Source organism: Lepisma saccharinum, chromosome 1 (assembly GCF_977018435.1).
Source record: "Lepisma saccharinum chromosome 1, izLepSacc3.1, whole genome shotgun sequence".
NCBI classification, from domain to species: Eukaryota; Metazoa; Arthropoda; class Insecta; order Zygentoma; family Lepismatidae; genus Lepisma; species Lepisma saccharinum.
This window is the reverse complement of record NC_139229.1, coordinates 50,949,171-50,967,131: the sequence shown is the minus strand read 5'-3', so window position 1 is coordinate 50,967,131 and position 17,961 is coordinate 50,949,171. Positions and strand designations below refer to the sequence as shown.

Below are 17,961 nucleotides of genomic sequence, written 5' to 3'. Positions count from 1 at the left end.
AAGATACGATCGTTTATAACCTAATGCGTGTCATTCAAAGTGGAGCCGCATGTGACGTACAGGGAGATCTTAAAAAGCGCGTAACTTCTGAACCCCTTGACCAATTTTACAAAAGTTGTCATTTTTGTAATCAGCATCGAAAGTTCTATAAGCATACCGAATTTCATCAAAATCGGGGTTGGTGGGTGACATGGCCTGGATGAATTGACGTGGAATGACCCACAATGAAAGTTTTCACGAAATAAAAGAACTATAAATAATAAGCTGAAATTTGGTATACAACATCTTAGTAAAATTAATAACAACATACCAAAAGTCCCCAGCGATCACCCGTATGCTAAGTCCGCCATATTGAAAAATGGCAGATAAATTCAAATTTTCAGTAAATAAAGAACTAATTGACAATTTGATACATATTCTTCTTATAACACTAGTAACCACGGTAGGTAATGGCACCATATTGGAAGCACGGCGGATAATTTCAATATTTTGCATGAGAATGGAATGGGATTTGGCAAATGTGTTTGGTATGCAAGGTATGACAACATTCTGTAATATTTTCTGTCTCATCAGGCGGGCTATTGTTTTCACGTGTCTCGTTCTGTTCGTAAATTAATTCAGTTTGTCACTATTGTAATGCACACCTGTAGGTAATGCACACCACAAAGACATATCTGATTCAGAGAGTTCGTCGTTGGGAGATGAGTGTTTGGGCAGGAAGTATCACTATATAAGTGTTATACAACTTGATAGATATGGTATCAAACATTGTACATGAACTAAACATACAAATTTGAAATTTAAAAGATAGCTTGTGGGCGATGCACATGAAATATGAAAGGAAATGACCAGTAAACATTTCTGTTAATTTGAGCTGTTTCAGAGGTCATCACAAAATGTTATGAAACTGTGTTTAGTTTTATTCCGTCATTGTGTAAGAGTAGGAATTAACCTAGGGTGGTACATGAGAAATTTTTAAAAACTGCAAATATTTTATTGTGGATTGTTTTCTCTGTACATACATCTTTGGTAGCAGGTACATAACAATTTTTATCTGTATTAAAAAAAACACACACACTCTCTCTCACTCTCTCTCTCTCTCCAGAAGCTTGTAAAATATAAATAGTCTCTGCATGTATGTACTTAGAAATCATAAACTTTGTCAAGTCCAATTTACTTTCCTTATAGAAAAGTAATTAACCTTAATTTATCTAGAGAATAACCACAAGTTGCAGCTTTTTTTAATTTATTTATTTAAAAGATGAAGGTTACCAACAATTTTTTTCCCCCCTTTGTTGTTAGATAGTATTCATTTTTCACTCAGTGCTGTGTTTTTGATAGCTTGGATGTTTCAAATTATTTAAAATGTTTTCCAAGTTTTCTTCATAGATTAATGAAAGTGGGCAAGACAATTTTGGGGGTAACCATCCCAAGCGATCAGTGTTCCAAGGAGATTATCAAATAAAGGAAAAGATGGAAAATATAGCACTCGATTGCTAAAGAATAGGGACATGATTTCTTGGCACTATAAATGTGGGATACTCTTAAGGAAAAAGATAAATCCACTATTGTTAGGCACACTTTCCTGGTGATATTCTTGAAGCTGTTTCGAGTAGAGTACGTTATAGTTAGGTTATTTCTGTAAATAGCTTGTGACAGATTTTCTTTTTGATTATTCATATGGATATGTAGGTAAAATTCAGGTACTATTATGTTTCTAAATAAGTTTTTTTTTTTCAGGTGTATTCCAGAATTTTTAAACTATAGCAAATAATTTGTTTTTATAGTATGATTTTTAGTGCCACAATGATATGATTGTGAAATATTTTATGTAGCGTAATTATGGACCTTGATTCCCAGTGTTATTTTTCCTAAAATTCACATATTAATCTTAGCAAGCTTTCTGCTATCATTGCGCTTTTGAACTAGCATCATAATTTGAAGGCCACATGATGTATGACTGTTCATGACAGTTTTCTACAATGGTAACACAATTAAGCCTGGTTTCCACATTAAATATACTAAAATTGCTGACCAAGGCAGTTTATTAAAAATTAAAAGCACTTTACACATAACGTTTCTACCCTAAATAGGGTCTTCCTCAGACGAACTAAGAAAAGGTGAAAATAATTTTTAAGGAGATTATTTTCCATTACTTCTCACCCAACACTCGATCTCCAACAAAACACCATCTCTTCGCTTGGTAACACGAAAAGTTTCACACGCGACAAATGCCGATGTTTTGGCTCCTGCATGGCTGTAGATGCACACTTGATATGCCAGAACCTAGCCACTTTGCCCAGTGATGCAAAACATTCTGATAGAAGGTGAAACGCCTATTTACATGTGGCTTCATGTAGCTGTAGGAATTATTTGATGTTTTATAACACCAATTTTTTTTTGGGGGGGGGGGCGGATGTAATTTTGGAAAACTTTCACGTTATACATGCATTAATATGGTGCATTTTATTCTTAAGCATGAAATGTAGAAATTTGAAAAAAAGAAAAACAAAGTCCACAGTTTGCATCTTATGCCAAATTCACATTAATTCGTGATTTTGAATGCATGAGAACATGCCACTGCACTTTTTTTTTTTTTTGGCAACAAGAACATTTTTCGGTGTTATCAGTGTTTACAAAAACCAAGAACTCTAATTAAATATTTAAGGGTGATGGAAGGTCGGGGGGAGGTGACGAATAATATAATAGAGGGAAACAAAGGACTTTTTCAAATTTCACTTGTTAATAATAGTAACAAAGGATATATTGTTCTGTAATTCGAATATGTATACTAATAAACAAAAAAGACAGACTCAAATATCATTGTAGTTTTTTGAAAAACTGTGTATTGGTAACCATGTGGTACTGGGAAGACCTGTTCCCATCCATCAATGAGTTTACAGCCAGTGGGATGACCTTTTCCCATCGTTCTGCTAAAAGTTTGCCTTTCCACGCAAAACATATTGTGGAAATTAAATTCATTTTAAAAAGTTCAACAAAACCTTGTGCTTAATTACTTGTCATCTACTGTGAGAACTTGTGTTCAGCAGTTTGGTGTAAATAGGATACAAATGAACAGGGAGCGATTCCTTCTTGTACTTCATCAATGTCCTATTTAATTTTATCATAGCTTTCTCCACTACCTTAAAAAGAGGTTCAGGGTAAATATTGTCCCTATCTGGATGGTACTTTCTATGCAATGGTCCTTCACTATGTTTTAAAACACACAACATTCTTTTGGGATCTTTTGATGCTCCTACAAATTCCATGATCCTGGATAATTCACGTTCAGCATCCTTCATAATGTTTTCGTAATGGACAATAAGGAGGCTCTCAGATGGACACAATTCAAGCCAGCAAGTGTACAAATCTGCCCATCCTACAATTTTTTTTTTTACATATGATTCCCAGCCTGGAAAATAAAGAACATCTATGTAAAATATGTCATCTTGTCCACTACTATGGCAATTCATAGAATCAAGGTTCCCAGACGGTTGATAATCACACAAATGCAATAGATGTAGATGTTATCTTAATTTAATTCAGGATACTTCATGCTAAAAATAACCATCCCTGGAATATACATCCATGCCCTGTCAACGTTTGTTCTCCAGCAAGAAACATAGCGTTTGGCAGATTCTCAATTTTCAAATTGTAAAATTACAGTACAGTGTGCTCTCTTTAATTCAGACTTGGATAATTCAAACAAGCACATTCTCCTTGAAACCCCTATATAAATGAATGTTAAAAATGACTACTTAATTCGAATTTTGAAGGTTAAATTTGGATAATTCGAAGTCAGGTTTCCAATAATTTAACATAAATCTTTCCAAGAAAGACCAAAGTGGTTGCTACATAAGAAATTCCAACAGATGACTCATTCCCCTTTTCTTCTTGAAAAGGTTGTTGTTATGGTTAACAGATGTGCCGACGGCACATAAGAGAGGGCAGCGGGAATTCCCAGAGCAAGCACGTGATGTGAATATTGCAATAAGTGTACTGTTCCTGGATGGAGATATGGATAAAACATAGCAGTTGTAAGGTAATATGCACTGCTTGCGTATTAATGCAGTTTTATGTTTAATACAGTGTGTTATTTCATTGGTGTGTTTTTTTAATATATTCTGGTTAATTCAAATTTTGGATAATACAATTTTTTTTCGTAACCCCTTGGAGTTCAAATTAAAAAGAGTCCACTGTATCTACCTAACTGATCTCTATTTGTAAAATTTGTTTTCGATTAGTATCACAAGATATTATATTAGTTTTATAATATTTAACTAACTATCAAAGAAATAAAGTTTCCTATTTATTTCTTATAAATAACTCAAAAGCACTATTTTGTTTTCACCCCCCCCCCCCCCGCGCGACCCAGAAGAGAGTATTGTTTTCTAAGTAAGGGCCTAATATATATATATATATATATATATATAAATCAAAGAAGGTAAAAGGAAACACTCACCAGATAGAAGGAACCGTCTCTTTCTCCTCACACCGATGATGCTACGAAGTTAGCGAAAATTTTGAATTTTTCTACTGTCCGGTGAGTGTTTCCTTTTACCTTCTTTGATTTTTTCTTAGCAATTTTGGCCCACCTTGATTTTATCCATTATATATCTGTGTGTGTGTGTGTGTGTGTGTGTGTTTGTTTAATATAAGAATATAAACTAATAACACCAATCATAAAAGTTATAAAATATTAATATTAATAATTATGTATATTTTTTGAAAATATAAAATTGAGTCGTAAAATTTACAAAGGTTTTGTGGTTACATTTCTCTCACAAGGTTTTGTATTCTAGGGTTAATATTTATTTACTTACGTAATTTGCTCCACTTGTGCTATTATTTCTATTTCATGCTAATAGAGAATCATTGCCACTAACAATCAGAGAACAATTAATTTATATTCATTTAATTAACGTATGTGTCATTTTACTTTATAGTGATGAATCTTATAAACACATTCAACTGAGATTTGGACTGTAGTTGCAATGCAATTTAAACAGATGAAAGAAACAATCTCGAAGTCACAAATTGTACTTTTCACCATTTGCAAAGAAAAAGCAATACGACAGATTCATTATTAGAGAATGAAAATAGATTCGAAAGCCTGCTTGAAAAATTATAAAACTATATACAGTAGACTCTCTTTAATTCGAATTACTAGCTAATTTGAACAGAACTTGATTCCTTTGAAACCATTTTAATGACATGATGTTTTGGTTAATTCAAATTTTGCATAATTCGTACTATTTTCATGTTCCCGTGGAGTTCAAATTTGTATGAGTCCACTATATAATATATACAGGGTGACTGGTAATTAGATGTATTCCCTGAAAGGGGTTAAAGTAGAGACAATTTGCAATAAATTTGCCCATATGATACCCCGTCCGAAAATTAGTAGTTTTCGGAATAATTGAATTTCTATTGTTTTTTTAAAAAATGACAATTTTCCACATAAAATGATGAATTGAGAAAAAACTGCTCATTATATGGGACTTATTTCAGCGTTTTCAGATAGCTAACAAATAAGTGGTTCGTTGAAATAAAAGTTTTTCCCAAATAACAATCACATGTAAGTAGCGGGTCGGTCTAAACATACAAGTGATGATAAAAAAATGCACTCTTAGTTTACTTGGCAATGTATTAATAACAAAAATGGTATGACACGAAGCGTAGAAATTACTTAAATTACTTCCTTGTGTCATCTGCTATCCAACAAGGTACAAATGTTGCTAACATTCACATTTGTGTAGAAGAAATAATACTTCATTCATCTTCATGTGAATGGAATCAATGAACAATAAAATTAAAGAACATTACACGTCTTGCTCAAAGTGGGCACCTCCGTTACGAATACAGGCATGCAGGTTTTTACGGACATTAGTTCTCTTAACTCGTGATGTGATGGTGTCCTTGATGTGTTGACCATCTGTTAAGATCGTCTCCTTGAGCTCTTCTTGCAAGTTTACCGGTGTCTTGTCATGTGGCTCCAAATGTAAAAGTCGCAAGGTGCCAAATCGGGGGATCGAGCTGGCCAGGGAATTGGGCCGCTTCGGTCAATCCATTTCTTTGGGTAATCTTCATCCAGCCACTGTCGCACGCCCAGGCAGAAGTATTGATGGGCGTCATCAACAATCATTTGATCGAGCCATTTTTCCTGCCCCAAATCTTAAATGGCATCACTTATGAACATTTTTTGAGGAACGGGATGGCAATGTTGTTGGAGGATGTGCCTCTAGTTACAAGATGCGACATGATTTATCAGCATGATGACTGCCCAGCTCGATTCCCCGATCGATTTGACGCCTTGCGACTTTTACATTTGGAGCCACATGACAAGACACTGGTAAACTCGCAAGAAGAGCTCAGGGAGAGGATCTTAACAGCTGGTCAACACATCAAGGACACCATCACATCATGAGTTAAGAGACCAAATGTCCGTAAAAACCTGCATGCCTGCATTCGTAATGGAGGTGCCCACTTTGAGCAAGACGTGTAATGTTCTTTAATTGTATTGTTCATTGATTCCATTCACATGAAGATGCATAAGTATTATTTCTTGTACACAAATGTGAATGTTAGCAACATTTGTACCTTGTCGGATAGCAGATGACACAAGGAAGTAATTTAAGTAATTTCTACGCTTCGTGTCATACCATTTTTGTTATTAATACGTTGCCAAGTAAACTAAGAGCACATTTTTTTATCATCACTTGTAAGTTTAGACCCACCCGTTACTTACATGTGATTGTTATTTGAGAAAAACTTTTTTTTTCAACGAACCACTTATTTGTTAGCTATCAGAAAACGCTGAAATAAGTTCCATACAATGAGCAGTTTTTTCTCAATTCATCATCTTATGTGGAAAATTGTCATTTTTTAAAAAAACAATAGAAATTCGATTATCTCGAAAACTACTAATTTTCGGACGGGGTATCATATGGTCAAATTTATTGCAAATTGTCTCTATTTTAACCCCTTTCAGGGAATACATCTAATTACCAGTCACCTTGTATATACGTACATTACTTATTATATAACTTAGAAGCACAAGTTTTCTACAAACACAAAAAATAAATCAAGGGGGCTTGGGACAAGTGCCAGAGTTGCTCCTCCCTAAGGCCAGCTCTGACCATTGCCTCAAAGAAAAATTAAGGTGAACATTACCTATCCCTTCAAAGTGGTGACGTGGTGCAATTCCTATGTGGCCACCAACATCTAAGTTTCTTCGGCTAACAAGTGCAGAGAAGGGACTGCGTATAAGCAAGATGGCACTACAGTTTAATTTTGTTGCGTAATCATTCTGAAAGTGATGGAAATAAATGTAAATTTAAAATAACATAATTAAGCAAGAAACAATTTTAAAATTATATTTGCATTAATTAATAAATGTAAAATTTACAATGAGAAAAGTTAGAAATTGCCTGAGCTTTGGCTGACGCCAAGATTCCACGTTAACTGTTTTGGTCCCTCTACATCAGAAATGTAATGCGAGAGAAAGTACTGAATACAAGACACTCAATGAAAATTTTCTTGCTAGTACTAAAGAGACTTATATGCAGGTGATAATGTTCGAATGAGCATGCGAACACCCATGGATTATATTTGAAATTACGTATACATTAAAAGGCACACACACATGTATTTAATCCGAAAAATACTTTGTTTTATGTTTGAGTATATAGTTTTATCTTCAAATATATACACACAATTTACCTTGACACGACTACTTTCACTTGATAATTTTTCTAGGTAGTTGGTAACACTGGCTCTCTTGTTCATAGAAAGCGTTGAACACAATTGCTGTGCGTTTTCCATAAAACTGACAGTTAAGTGGCTGTTGTTCACTTTGCGGTGCGAACCGCAATACATTTTTACATTTGACACCAGAGTGCAGCACATACAATGGGCCTTCCTACCTCGATGGGCCTTCCTTCTACTCTATGCAGTTGCCAACTAGAGTGACAAGTCACTAAGCCTGTGCAACGATCCTGTGAGATCACTACAAGGTTATGCATATGTTCTTTTCTTGTCATTGTTGAGAATCACAATGTGTAATCTTATCTATTCTGTGTGTGTAACCTCCTACAGTGTGGCCTACCCAATAACCATCCCTGAGCTGATGTGTGGTCAACATAATGAACCTGCAGTCGTTGTAGGTTTTTGACTGACTTACTCTACTAATCGAAGTAAGAATATCAGTGGCAAAGGAAGCCTTTAATAGAAGAAAATTGTGTGTTTTGTGAACTTTTGAACAAGCAACTAAGAAATGAACGACAGAAATATATTCTAGGCCTACCCGCGAAGCCCAGGGACTAATATATATTTTTATACATATGTAAAGAGCATAAAATTGTCTATTTCAACAGAAATAATAATAATTATTATTACTTTTTGTGATTCCTTATTTGAATTTTTATCCCAAAATGTGAACAAGGGAGAACTCTCCCGAACACATTTTTCTCAATTGAAGCACTACAGAATGTTGAGATAGCTCGCACCTTGAAATCAGCATATGCCACTGATAAACTAACAAAAGTGTTTTGTATGGAGTGAGGCATTGTATGGTGCAGAAACCTGGGTGATAGCTAAAAGCAAGGAAAACCAATTAGAAGCTTTTCAAATTAGAAATGTGGCTATTACGAAGAATGGAGCATCTAAAATGGACACACAAAGAAAAAGATAAATATGTTGGAAAGAATTGGTGAAAAAGAGCAATGCTGGAAGTCAAGAAATAAGAAGAAATTGGCTCTGAACTGGCTAAAAGAAACTGCCTGTTAAAAGATGCATTGGATGGAATGGCTAATGGAGAAAGGATCAAGGGATGAAGAAATATCAGATGATAATACAAGGTGCATTCAATAAATAACCAGAAAATTACAGGGTCCGGCAGAGGAGTTAGACTGTTTTGAAATGTGAATATCACACCTAATTTTCAAAGGTACAGAAATGTATTACTACAGAAATACAGATTATGGTATGCCATTTTAAGTTATCGTATGCCAATTGCCATGGCAATTCTTTATGACTTAAAAATGATGTCCAAGTGACTTCCATTTACGTGTACACACATTCGAAGCCTCTCCCAGAAGTTGCGGACGGCACGTTGCAATATTTCACCATCAATGTTTGCAATTTCATCTCTAATTGCAAGCTTCAGGTCGTCTAATGTGCAAGGTTTATTCACATACACTTTGGATTTGAGGGATCCCCACAGAAAAATCACAGATTGTAAGGTCTGGTGACTGAGGAGGCCAGGGTATGTCACCAAACTGGGAAATGACATGTCCTGGAAAAGTTGACGAACAACAGCCATAGAGGTTCTAGATGTGTAAGTCGTTGCTCCATCTTGTTGGAACCATATGTCTTGCTGATTTATCCTACGCCTACGCCGAAGCCGACGAAGTTCTGGTAAAACAAAAATATTCATCATTGCGATATAGCGTTCGGAGTTCACCATCACACAATCCCCATCTTCATCTTCGAAGAAATACGGGCCGATGACATCAAACGCTCGATGTTGCACATTCCAGGGCTCCATGCTTACTGGGCTGACAACCGTTATGCAGGCCACCAACTTCTCACCGGATCGCTAATTGTTGATTTGAATTTATTTCAATTGTTCAAACGGGCATAGTGCTGACTCAAGATCTTGCGTAGGTCATTTAAAAGGAAAGGAAAAAAGGCCTTCGAATGTGTATAGAAGTAAATTGAAGGCATCATTTTTTTTACACGAACTGTCATGGTAAATAAAAATGGCATACAATAACCTGTATTTCTATACCGTTGAAAATTAAGTGTGTTATTCACATTTCAAAACCATCTAACTCCTCTGCCGGACCCTGTAGTTTAAAAAATCTAAAATACGACCATGATTGTTATATGTTTGTTATTTTGTGAAGGCAACTGTAAGCTATTCATAGCTGGGGCTGGCATGCATGCCTCGCACACGGGATGCTGGGGAACAGTTACACAAGATGGCGGCACCCTTACAGGAGTGCTCCAAGCTGGAGCAGTGAAATGTCGTGAGGTTTTTGTTAAGTGAAGGCGTGAAACCGACAGAAATTCTTCGCCGCATGACAGTTCAGTACGGAGTGACAACTGTATGAGTCGATCACAAGTGTACAAGTGGGCTGAGAAGTTCAAACAGGGCATGACCAGTGTTGAAGATTCTCCGTGTCCAGGTCGCTCTGTCACTGCAGTCACGTCAAGGAACATTGTCAAGTGGAGGACTTGATACGGGAGAACTGGCGTATTACTGTCAGTGAAATAGCTTCCCAGATGGAAATAAGTGTAGGATCAGCCCACCATATCAGTCATGACATACTGAGGTTCAGGAAAGTGTGTGCGAGGTGGGTTCCGAGTGTTCCGCTTTGGCGTCATTATGAAGCTGACTGTGAGGCATTTCTTCATCATATTGTCACTGAAGATTAAACTTGGGTTCATTTCTATGAACCAGAACGTAAGAGGACAACAATGGAAAGGGCATCCTTCGTCTCCCAGACCAAAGAAGGTGCATGCTCAACGGAGTGCCAGAAAGGTTATGTTAACTTTGTTTTGGGACCACAATGGGCCAATTCTTGAACATTACATGCCCAGAGGTCATAATGTAAACAGTACCACCTACTCCAACCTTTTGCGCGAAAAACTGAAACCAGCCATCTGCAGAAACGACCTGGTCTGGTGTCCACCGGTGTGCTTTTGCTCTATGACAATGAAAGACCACACACTGCCAGTGTCACATTGTCTGCCATCGAGAACCTAAAGTTTGAGTGCTTACCCCACCCTCCATATTTGCCCGACCTTGCACCTTCAGATTTCCACACCTTTGGCCCACTGAAAGATGGATTAAGTGGATCGAGGTTCCAGAATGACGACGAACTCCAGTCAGCAGTGGATGAGTGGTTACGCATGCATCCAAAATAATTTTTTTTCATGTGGAATCAGTGCCCTTATCAAGCGCTGGCATAGGTGCACTGACCTAGGGGGGGGGGACTATTTTGAAACATAGTACTGTAGTTCTTTTGCTGCTTGTAATAAATATTTATTACAATATATTTCGGTTATATATTGAATGAGCCTTGTATTGAGTGGATCTTAAACTGATATGACATGTAAGGTGTAAGATCAGAAAGTCTGAGGTTGCAGTTTAAGACCTGCATATTAAGGTAGATAATGATAAATGAAACTTTCCCCTAAACTCGTGTCTCAGCTATAACCTGCAAAGTTTAGAACACCTTTTCACCTCTAAAGTTTCATTTTACAAATTCCTAATGTGCTACTGCCTCATCCTCAAAATGAAAATCTGGAACAAATGTTAGTGTTCACTGTAGTACCAAACTAGAATTCAAACTCAATTGGAGTTAAGTTTAAGTACAGTGTGTTTCAAAATATTTTATATTATTTCAGATGTAAATATCTCGGTAACTACATAGTCAAGATAAAGGAAACTACACAGGTGTAATCCTCAACTCAATAAGATCTATGCATAAAAATTGGAATAAGAAATTCAAAGGTATGTGGATGTCGCAAATGATTGTTCACAAGTGTTCAATGTGCACACTGCCTGTGACACAGCACACATCAAGTCGGTAGCCCAGCATGTCTCTGGTAACAGTCTCCAGTGTGGCGGTGATTCTCTGCTGGAGTTTCTCTAGGCTTGTAGGAAGAGAAGGAGGACACAGAGCTCCAGAGAAAATAAAATCAAAATGGGTCCGGTCTGGTAAACAACACAGAATTGCTTGCACCTTTCCTTGTCTTCTGTCTTTAAGGCCTGGACGAGCTGCAGCCTATAGGGTGTTACTCGCAAGCGTTTCCTCATGACACACCAAACTGTAGTCAGAAGAATCTGGTTGTCCTGACTTGCTCCTCTTGTGGACTACCTGGGGCTCAGCATGAATGTGTCCCTAACCCTCTCGATAATCTCGTTCGATACTGGTAGACGTCCAGATCCTTTTCCCCTGCACAGACAGTCGTCATCTTTGAATTTTTTGTGCCATGTCCATGTCTATGTCTGTATTGTAGTTGGTGCATTTTTGGTAAATTCCATCACAAATGTACGCTTCACAGTCTTGTTTGACTGTATTCAAGTATAATCTAACACACAAAAAAGGCCTTTTCTTTTCCAGTGAATGGCATGTCTATACCTCTAAAGACAAAAACATACCACATTGACTTTTGATGTGTTTCAGCACATACTGTTAAATTTTCAGATTATTTACACAAGAATTTGTAATGTTATTAGATTACGAAATGATATCAAATTTATTGAAACACCCGGTATGTATAGTTGTTTTTAAAAGGGGGTTGGTGGTTCAATTGCCTTACCCCTTCCTCTGAAACTTTTGACATGTTGAATTAATGGAAGTTCAGAAAGAAGGTAGAGGAATAAGTATGAGCATCTGGAAAGGGGATCAAACTGGTCCTGAAAGTGGCTTTGTTTATTTCAAGTTACAAAAGAGCAGAAAATTTGTTAGTTTCATAGTTAATAAGAGAAATAAAGTTCAGTTAGGATTTGAACAGAATCACCAATGTAAAACTGCAGTAGATAAAAAAATGAGTGTACAATACAGAAACTAGTTGATTTTTTTTCTCATATTTGACCATTTAATCAAAGAATAAATAGTTCCACACTTTTTAAAATTCCAAATTTTAAGTATGCGAGATATTAATCAACATAAACGTTTTGACTAAAATTGTCCTCTAACTTTGAAAGCTTTTGCTTGAACAAGGTATCTAGAATTCAGTAGCAAAATAGAATAACAATGCATTTTAGTACACAAACTGTATGATGCGTAAAAAGACAATGAAAAACAGATGTGCTTATTCATCTGGTAGATAGACTAGAAAAGTCTCATTAAAAATATAACAGCAATAATAATAATAAATTTTGAAAAAAATCGTTTATTTACATATTTTCATTACTATTGTATTATAATAATTTTTATTATTCAAATTTTGTGAATAGCCTGATCCCTACTAAAAGTTTCTGGCAATGTCCATGGGAATAATTATATGAGCAACCCAATTGGTTTAACTTAACAACAACACTAATTTAACTCTACCTTTCTCTGCAAGGCTTCTCGATATTTACCCAGTGTAGAACATCCATGGGCCTTTTGAAATAATGTCATGCCACTATCGATGGACACTGATTCACCATACATTCCTGAAAAAGAGGATTTTCTTCAATCAATTACTTCTCAGTAGCACATAGAATCATTCTGTAATTGTCACACACTGAATGCTGGAATAGTAACATTATTGTAACTTAAATTTCAAAATTTAACGTGATAATATTTCACATCATATTGGAGGAGTCCTGAGTAGAATATATGTCTAAAATTGTCCTCGACTAATTTTCTACCTGTGTAAGTTAATCACTGGCAATGGGAATGATGAATGGTGACCATGAAACATAAAATAGCAAAACAAGAAAATACTCATGTCCTGGAAGTAAATTGAACCAAGAACCTTTAAGCAGGAATTGAAATTATGCATTGCGTACTTAATGTACTCTGATGTAGCCCAAATTAATTTGCAAAACCTCGGAGACAGTATAGTGGTTAAAGTTGTCAATTTGTACAGTAGCTGTATCTAAAGCCTTCCCCAAAACTTCTACCGTATTGTTTTAATACAAATTCTGAAACCAAAATTGGATACTTATGTAAGTTTCATAAAATGTAAAACACGGAGGTAATACTTAGAAGACTCTTTCTTAGAACAATCAAGCTATAATTTTCCAACATGTGTAATTCTTGAAAGGTGTGGGAAACAGGTTTTATTCTTAGAATCACAGCACACCCATGACACTTACAATTTCACTTCTGGTTGTCATCTTTCCAGTCTTCTTACTGGTTCAAAATAAAAATTCCCTTTCGATTGCCTCAAAATTTCCTTTCTGATCTTTTCCTTCTGTTGGTGGATAGGTTTTTAATCCCCTAAGGTATCATATTATGTTTCAGGTGTCTGCAGATCAGTATTTATATATGTGGAAACCCAGGACTAACAACATCCTGACCAGTGTTCGAAATGAGGGGGATGCAGGGGAATGTCATCCTCAAGCTAGCAAAAGTTTCGCAAAGCATCCCTCAAGATGACTCAGTTGTCACCATGTTAAACAATTGGAGCAATAGGACCAAACATCCCCCTCCCTCCCCAGCTAACATTTTGCACTTCAAGTGCTGATCCTGACCCCTTCTCCTATTGGAAACACACATACATGTACACATATAGTTGGTTTTACATTTCAAAAATCTTATTTTTTATTTTTCAATTTGTGACCCTTTTCAATGCATTGTTTTTTCTTTATTCTGTGAAGCCCTCCCAAATCCAGGCTTGGCTGTCTGGTATTGCATCATATTATTTGCAGTTTTTCTTCTTGAACATCACTTTTCTGGTATGTAATCACAATTTTATTACAGTATATAATAAAATTATTAGTACATTACATTTGATTACACTGTCATATAGGAATAAAGTTTGATATTAAAATTAGTGCCCTGCATTTAACTAGGGCCAGCTTTGAGAGTTCTTAACCTTTTCTTTCCTGGGAGGGGCACAGAATATACTCTAAGCATATAAGATATAACATTAGAAACAAATATGTTAACAAAATTTTCAAATATACACAGCACCTCTCCAACGGTGTAGCAGAAACTTTGTCGCCTTGTATTCAAGAGTCCTTGGTTCGATACCCAGTGGAGGCACGTAGTGGTTCGGTTCCCAATTTAAACTGTAGATTTCATTTCCTCAGGCGAAACTTGAAATATTTAACATATCTAAACTAGAATGCTTTCCCATTGTCAGTTAACCAGTTAAGGCAATTACAATTACAATTGTAATCAAGTTCTGAATTTGATTTCCGATGTCGAATTATTTTAGTGACTTTTAATAAATCTAATCCAGATATAATGTGTGTGCATGTTGTGTTAGTCTTTAGCTGGATAAATATTTCTCGAACATTTTTTTGCTCGTATAATGTTATGTGATCCCTTTTAGGAGGGGCACGTGTCCCCATGCCCCTCCCGCTAAATCCGCCAATGTGATAACACTAAACTCCATACCACTCTCATACTCAGCGCATTCTGAGTCACATCGCCGCTGTTATCTAACTTTTGAGACAAGACTTCGGCTACTATTACCTTTTAGGAGCTCTCAACAGGAACAGAGTCCTGGACCACTCATGCCAAAGTCGAGTGTGTTAATCATTCGGCTACATGGGAGCTCATATGTATGATGATGGCGGTAATATATCGAAGGAATAAATACAGAAATATGTATGAGTGATCAATTATAATAAATTTTCAAGGGTGACAGGTTATATTTGCATCTCAGTTAATGTACGTCGCTTTTCTACATCTAGGGTTAATTCTGATGATGAGCTAGGAATTACGGAATGAAAATTAATGGGATAATGACACATACATACATTCCTTATTCAGGATTCAAACATAGGATCTGTAGCTTCGTAGTGGATTACATAGACCACTTCACCATTTAGGCCAGTTGAGATATGCGTAACACTACATGACACAATATATCTCCTGGGTTAATCCCGAAGCGAAGATGAAGTTAAACGATTAACTGATGAAATGGATGATGGCCAAGGACGTATTTAGGGAATTCGGACCCCCCCCCCCTAAAGACTTACTAAGTACAAAAATTAAATAAAATAATACAATAACTGAAATTAAATAATATTTTTAAATATAGGGTACTTATTTCCGTCAAATTACTGGAAGGAGAGGATTGTATTGTGATCATACGACTTTGAATGACAGTAGGAAAGAAGATTTATGCAAGATTTATTACTACTTACAACGTAACATTCATAAAATAACATCAGGTACTTTACTTTTCATCAACTGGATCTAACATATTTGTTTTATATTCAATAAATATTCAATTCCTTATCTATTTGACATTTATTTCCTTGCTAGGGCAGGTGTTCTATTTTTTTTTTTTACAAATTTTGCCGATCTTAACTGCATGTAAGCTAGATAATGAATACGTGCTGTTACATCACTATTCTTATCCTTTTACCTATTCATGTAAACGTATATTATCAATTAATTTGGACATTTTAATTTATGCTATTTTAATTAATTTAATGTATTATTATTATTTGAAACACTTGGTTCGACCCCCCCCTCCCTCCCCCGAAACATATTTCTAGATACGTGCCTGATGATGGGGCAAACACAATGATACATACATCCACACTTGACCAGGGTTCGAATCTGGGACCATGGAGGTTAGCAGTTCTCTGTACCATTCTCCAAAATTTCTAGGGAAAAGGGATAATTTATTGTAACTTGTATCATCGAAATATTCATCTATAACGATTGACTGATTGTTTTGGTTTATTTTACGTCATTTTTCGGCCACTGTTGGCTAATCGCGAAAATGGGGATGAGGATGATATGATGAAATTGATGAAGTGACACAATGAGGCCTATGTCCTGGCGTCGCAGCGCGCTGGGCTAAGCACTCGGTCACGGAGGCCGGCTCAAGTCATATAACGAGCTTCTTAAATGTATGATATGTTGCTGGTTCACACACACATAACTCGTAAAAGCTGCAATTTGCGCAATATGGCGAATTTGAATGACTGAAAATTAGCTGGTGAGAAAAAAAGATCATTGACACCGATATCTTTCCAGAATTTCTCACGACAAGACTCCCAGGAAGTAACACTGAATAATCAACAGATGAATCACAAAGAAGGTTGAGTATGGCCTCGACAAGCTGTCATCGTTGTGTTAGGAAAGAGCACTGCCTTTGAAAGTAACGTACTGACAGTTATTATTTAGTATTAGTAAGTTCTAACTGAAATTGAGGGCGCCAACTTTAAAAAAAAATAATAGCTGAAACCAAGGGGAGTGGAACATCCATCGAGACGTATTAAACTATGCAAAAAGTATGACCATATCTTGCGCGAATTTGGCAGGATTATACTCGTACAAGTTTTTGAATTTTTGTAGGTTATTCAGGTTTCCACCAATAGGATGCAGGAGGGGATGTATTAAATTTGGCCCCCTTAGACTATCCCTTGGGCCCTGCCGACATTATTATTATCACTAATAATAATAAATAATAACTGTTTTATTATCATGGTAATTCACTTTCACTAATTTACTCTGCATTATAATTGATTGATTGATTTGCTTTATTTTACTTCGCTTTTTGTGCCACTTTTGGCTAATTTGCGAAGATGGGGATGAGTGATGACATGATGAAATTGATGAATGGACGCTCCAAACACAAACATCAATGCCTAGGCCGGGATTCGAACCTGGGACCCCTGACGTTATAGAGGGATGTGCTAACAACTCCGCATTACTCTGCATTAATAACAGTTGTAAGTAAACCCCAAGGCTATAGCCTAGGATAGCCTATACCCTGTCCCAACTATCTCTGGAGCAAGGCCGAGCAAAGCGTCCGAGAAGGGGAGGAAATAGAGTGGGTAGAGCGAAGCAGTACACGCTGCTGCGATGTCTGGTGACAGCAGTCGCTTTTTTCCCTCCACTCAATTCCGTTCCTTCTCAGGTGTCATTGGTGGAGCAGTCTCGCGCCACTACTTGCGCAGAGACTTGTTTTCGTTCGCTCTCCAGAGATATCCGGAACAGGGTATCGTAGCAAATTCCCCCCTGGTACAGTGGGATCCATGAGTATTACCGTGCAAATTGTCCATGACTATTTTCATTAATTATTCTCTTACATCCTATGTGTTCATGAGCGATGGATTTTTATGTATGCTGGTGCAGAAGTTGTCAACAGCTTGTTTTGAATTTTCTTTTAATTCTTGAAGCTCTTATTGGGTCAAATAAAGTGCACAAACATGGTGATGGACCCCACTGTACGATGTGATCGAATTTTTGTAACAGTCACCGAAGTGTGTCTTAAATTATATGATTGGACGGTGATGGTATAAAAACAGAACGGGATTAGCAG

The 17,961-nt window shown here is 36.5% G+C and overlaps 1 protein-coding gene across 3 annotated transcripts in view; it reads right to left on the bottom strand.

Moving 5' to 3' along the window:
* Positions 1–1,087: 1,087 nt before the first annotated feature.
* The window catches only part of LOC145995076 (uncharacterized), a 113,666-nt gene continuing 96,792 nt past the window's right edge, over positions 1,088–17,961 (bottom strand). For 2 of the 3 annotated variants that reach the window (XM_083131612.1, XM_083131618.1), the window contains exons 4-6: positions 13,071–13,174; positions 7,174–7,309; positions 1,088–3,412 (exon numbers count right to left, since the gene is read on the bottom strand). In XM_083131612.1, the coding sequence (XP_082987738.1) occupies positions 3,021–3,412; positions 7,174–7,309; positions 13,071–13,174 (632 nt within the window). In that variant the 3' untranslated portion in view covers positions 1,088–3,020. Of the gene's footprint in view, positions 3,413–7,173; positions 7,310–13,070; positions 13,175–17,961 lie in introns of those variants that run through there. The other variant, XM_083131623.1, reaches the window with a different exon arrangement.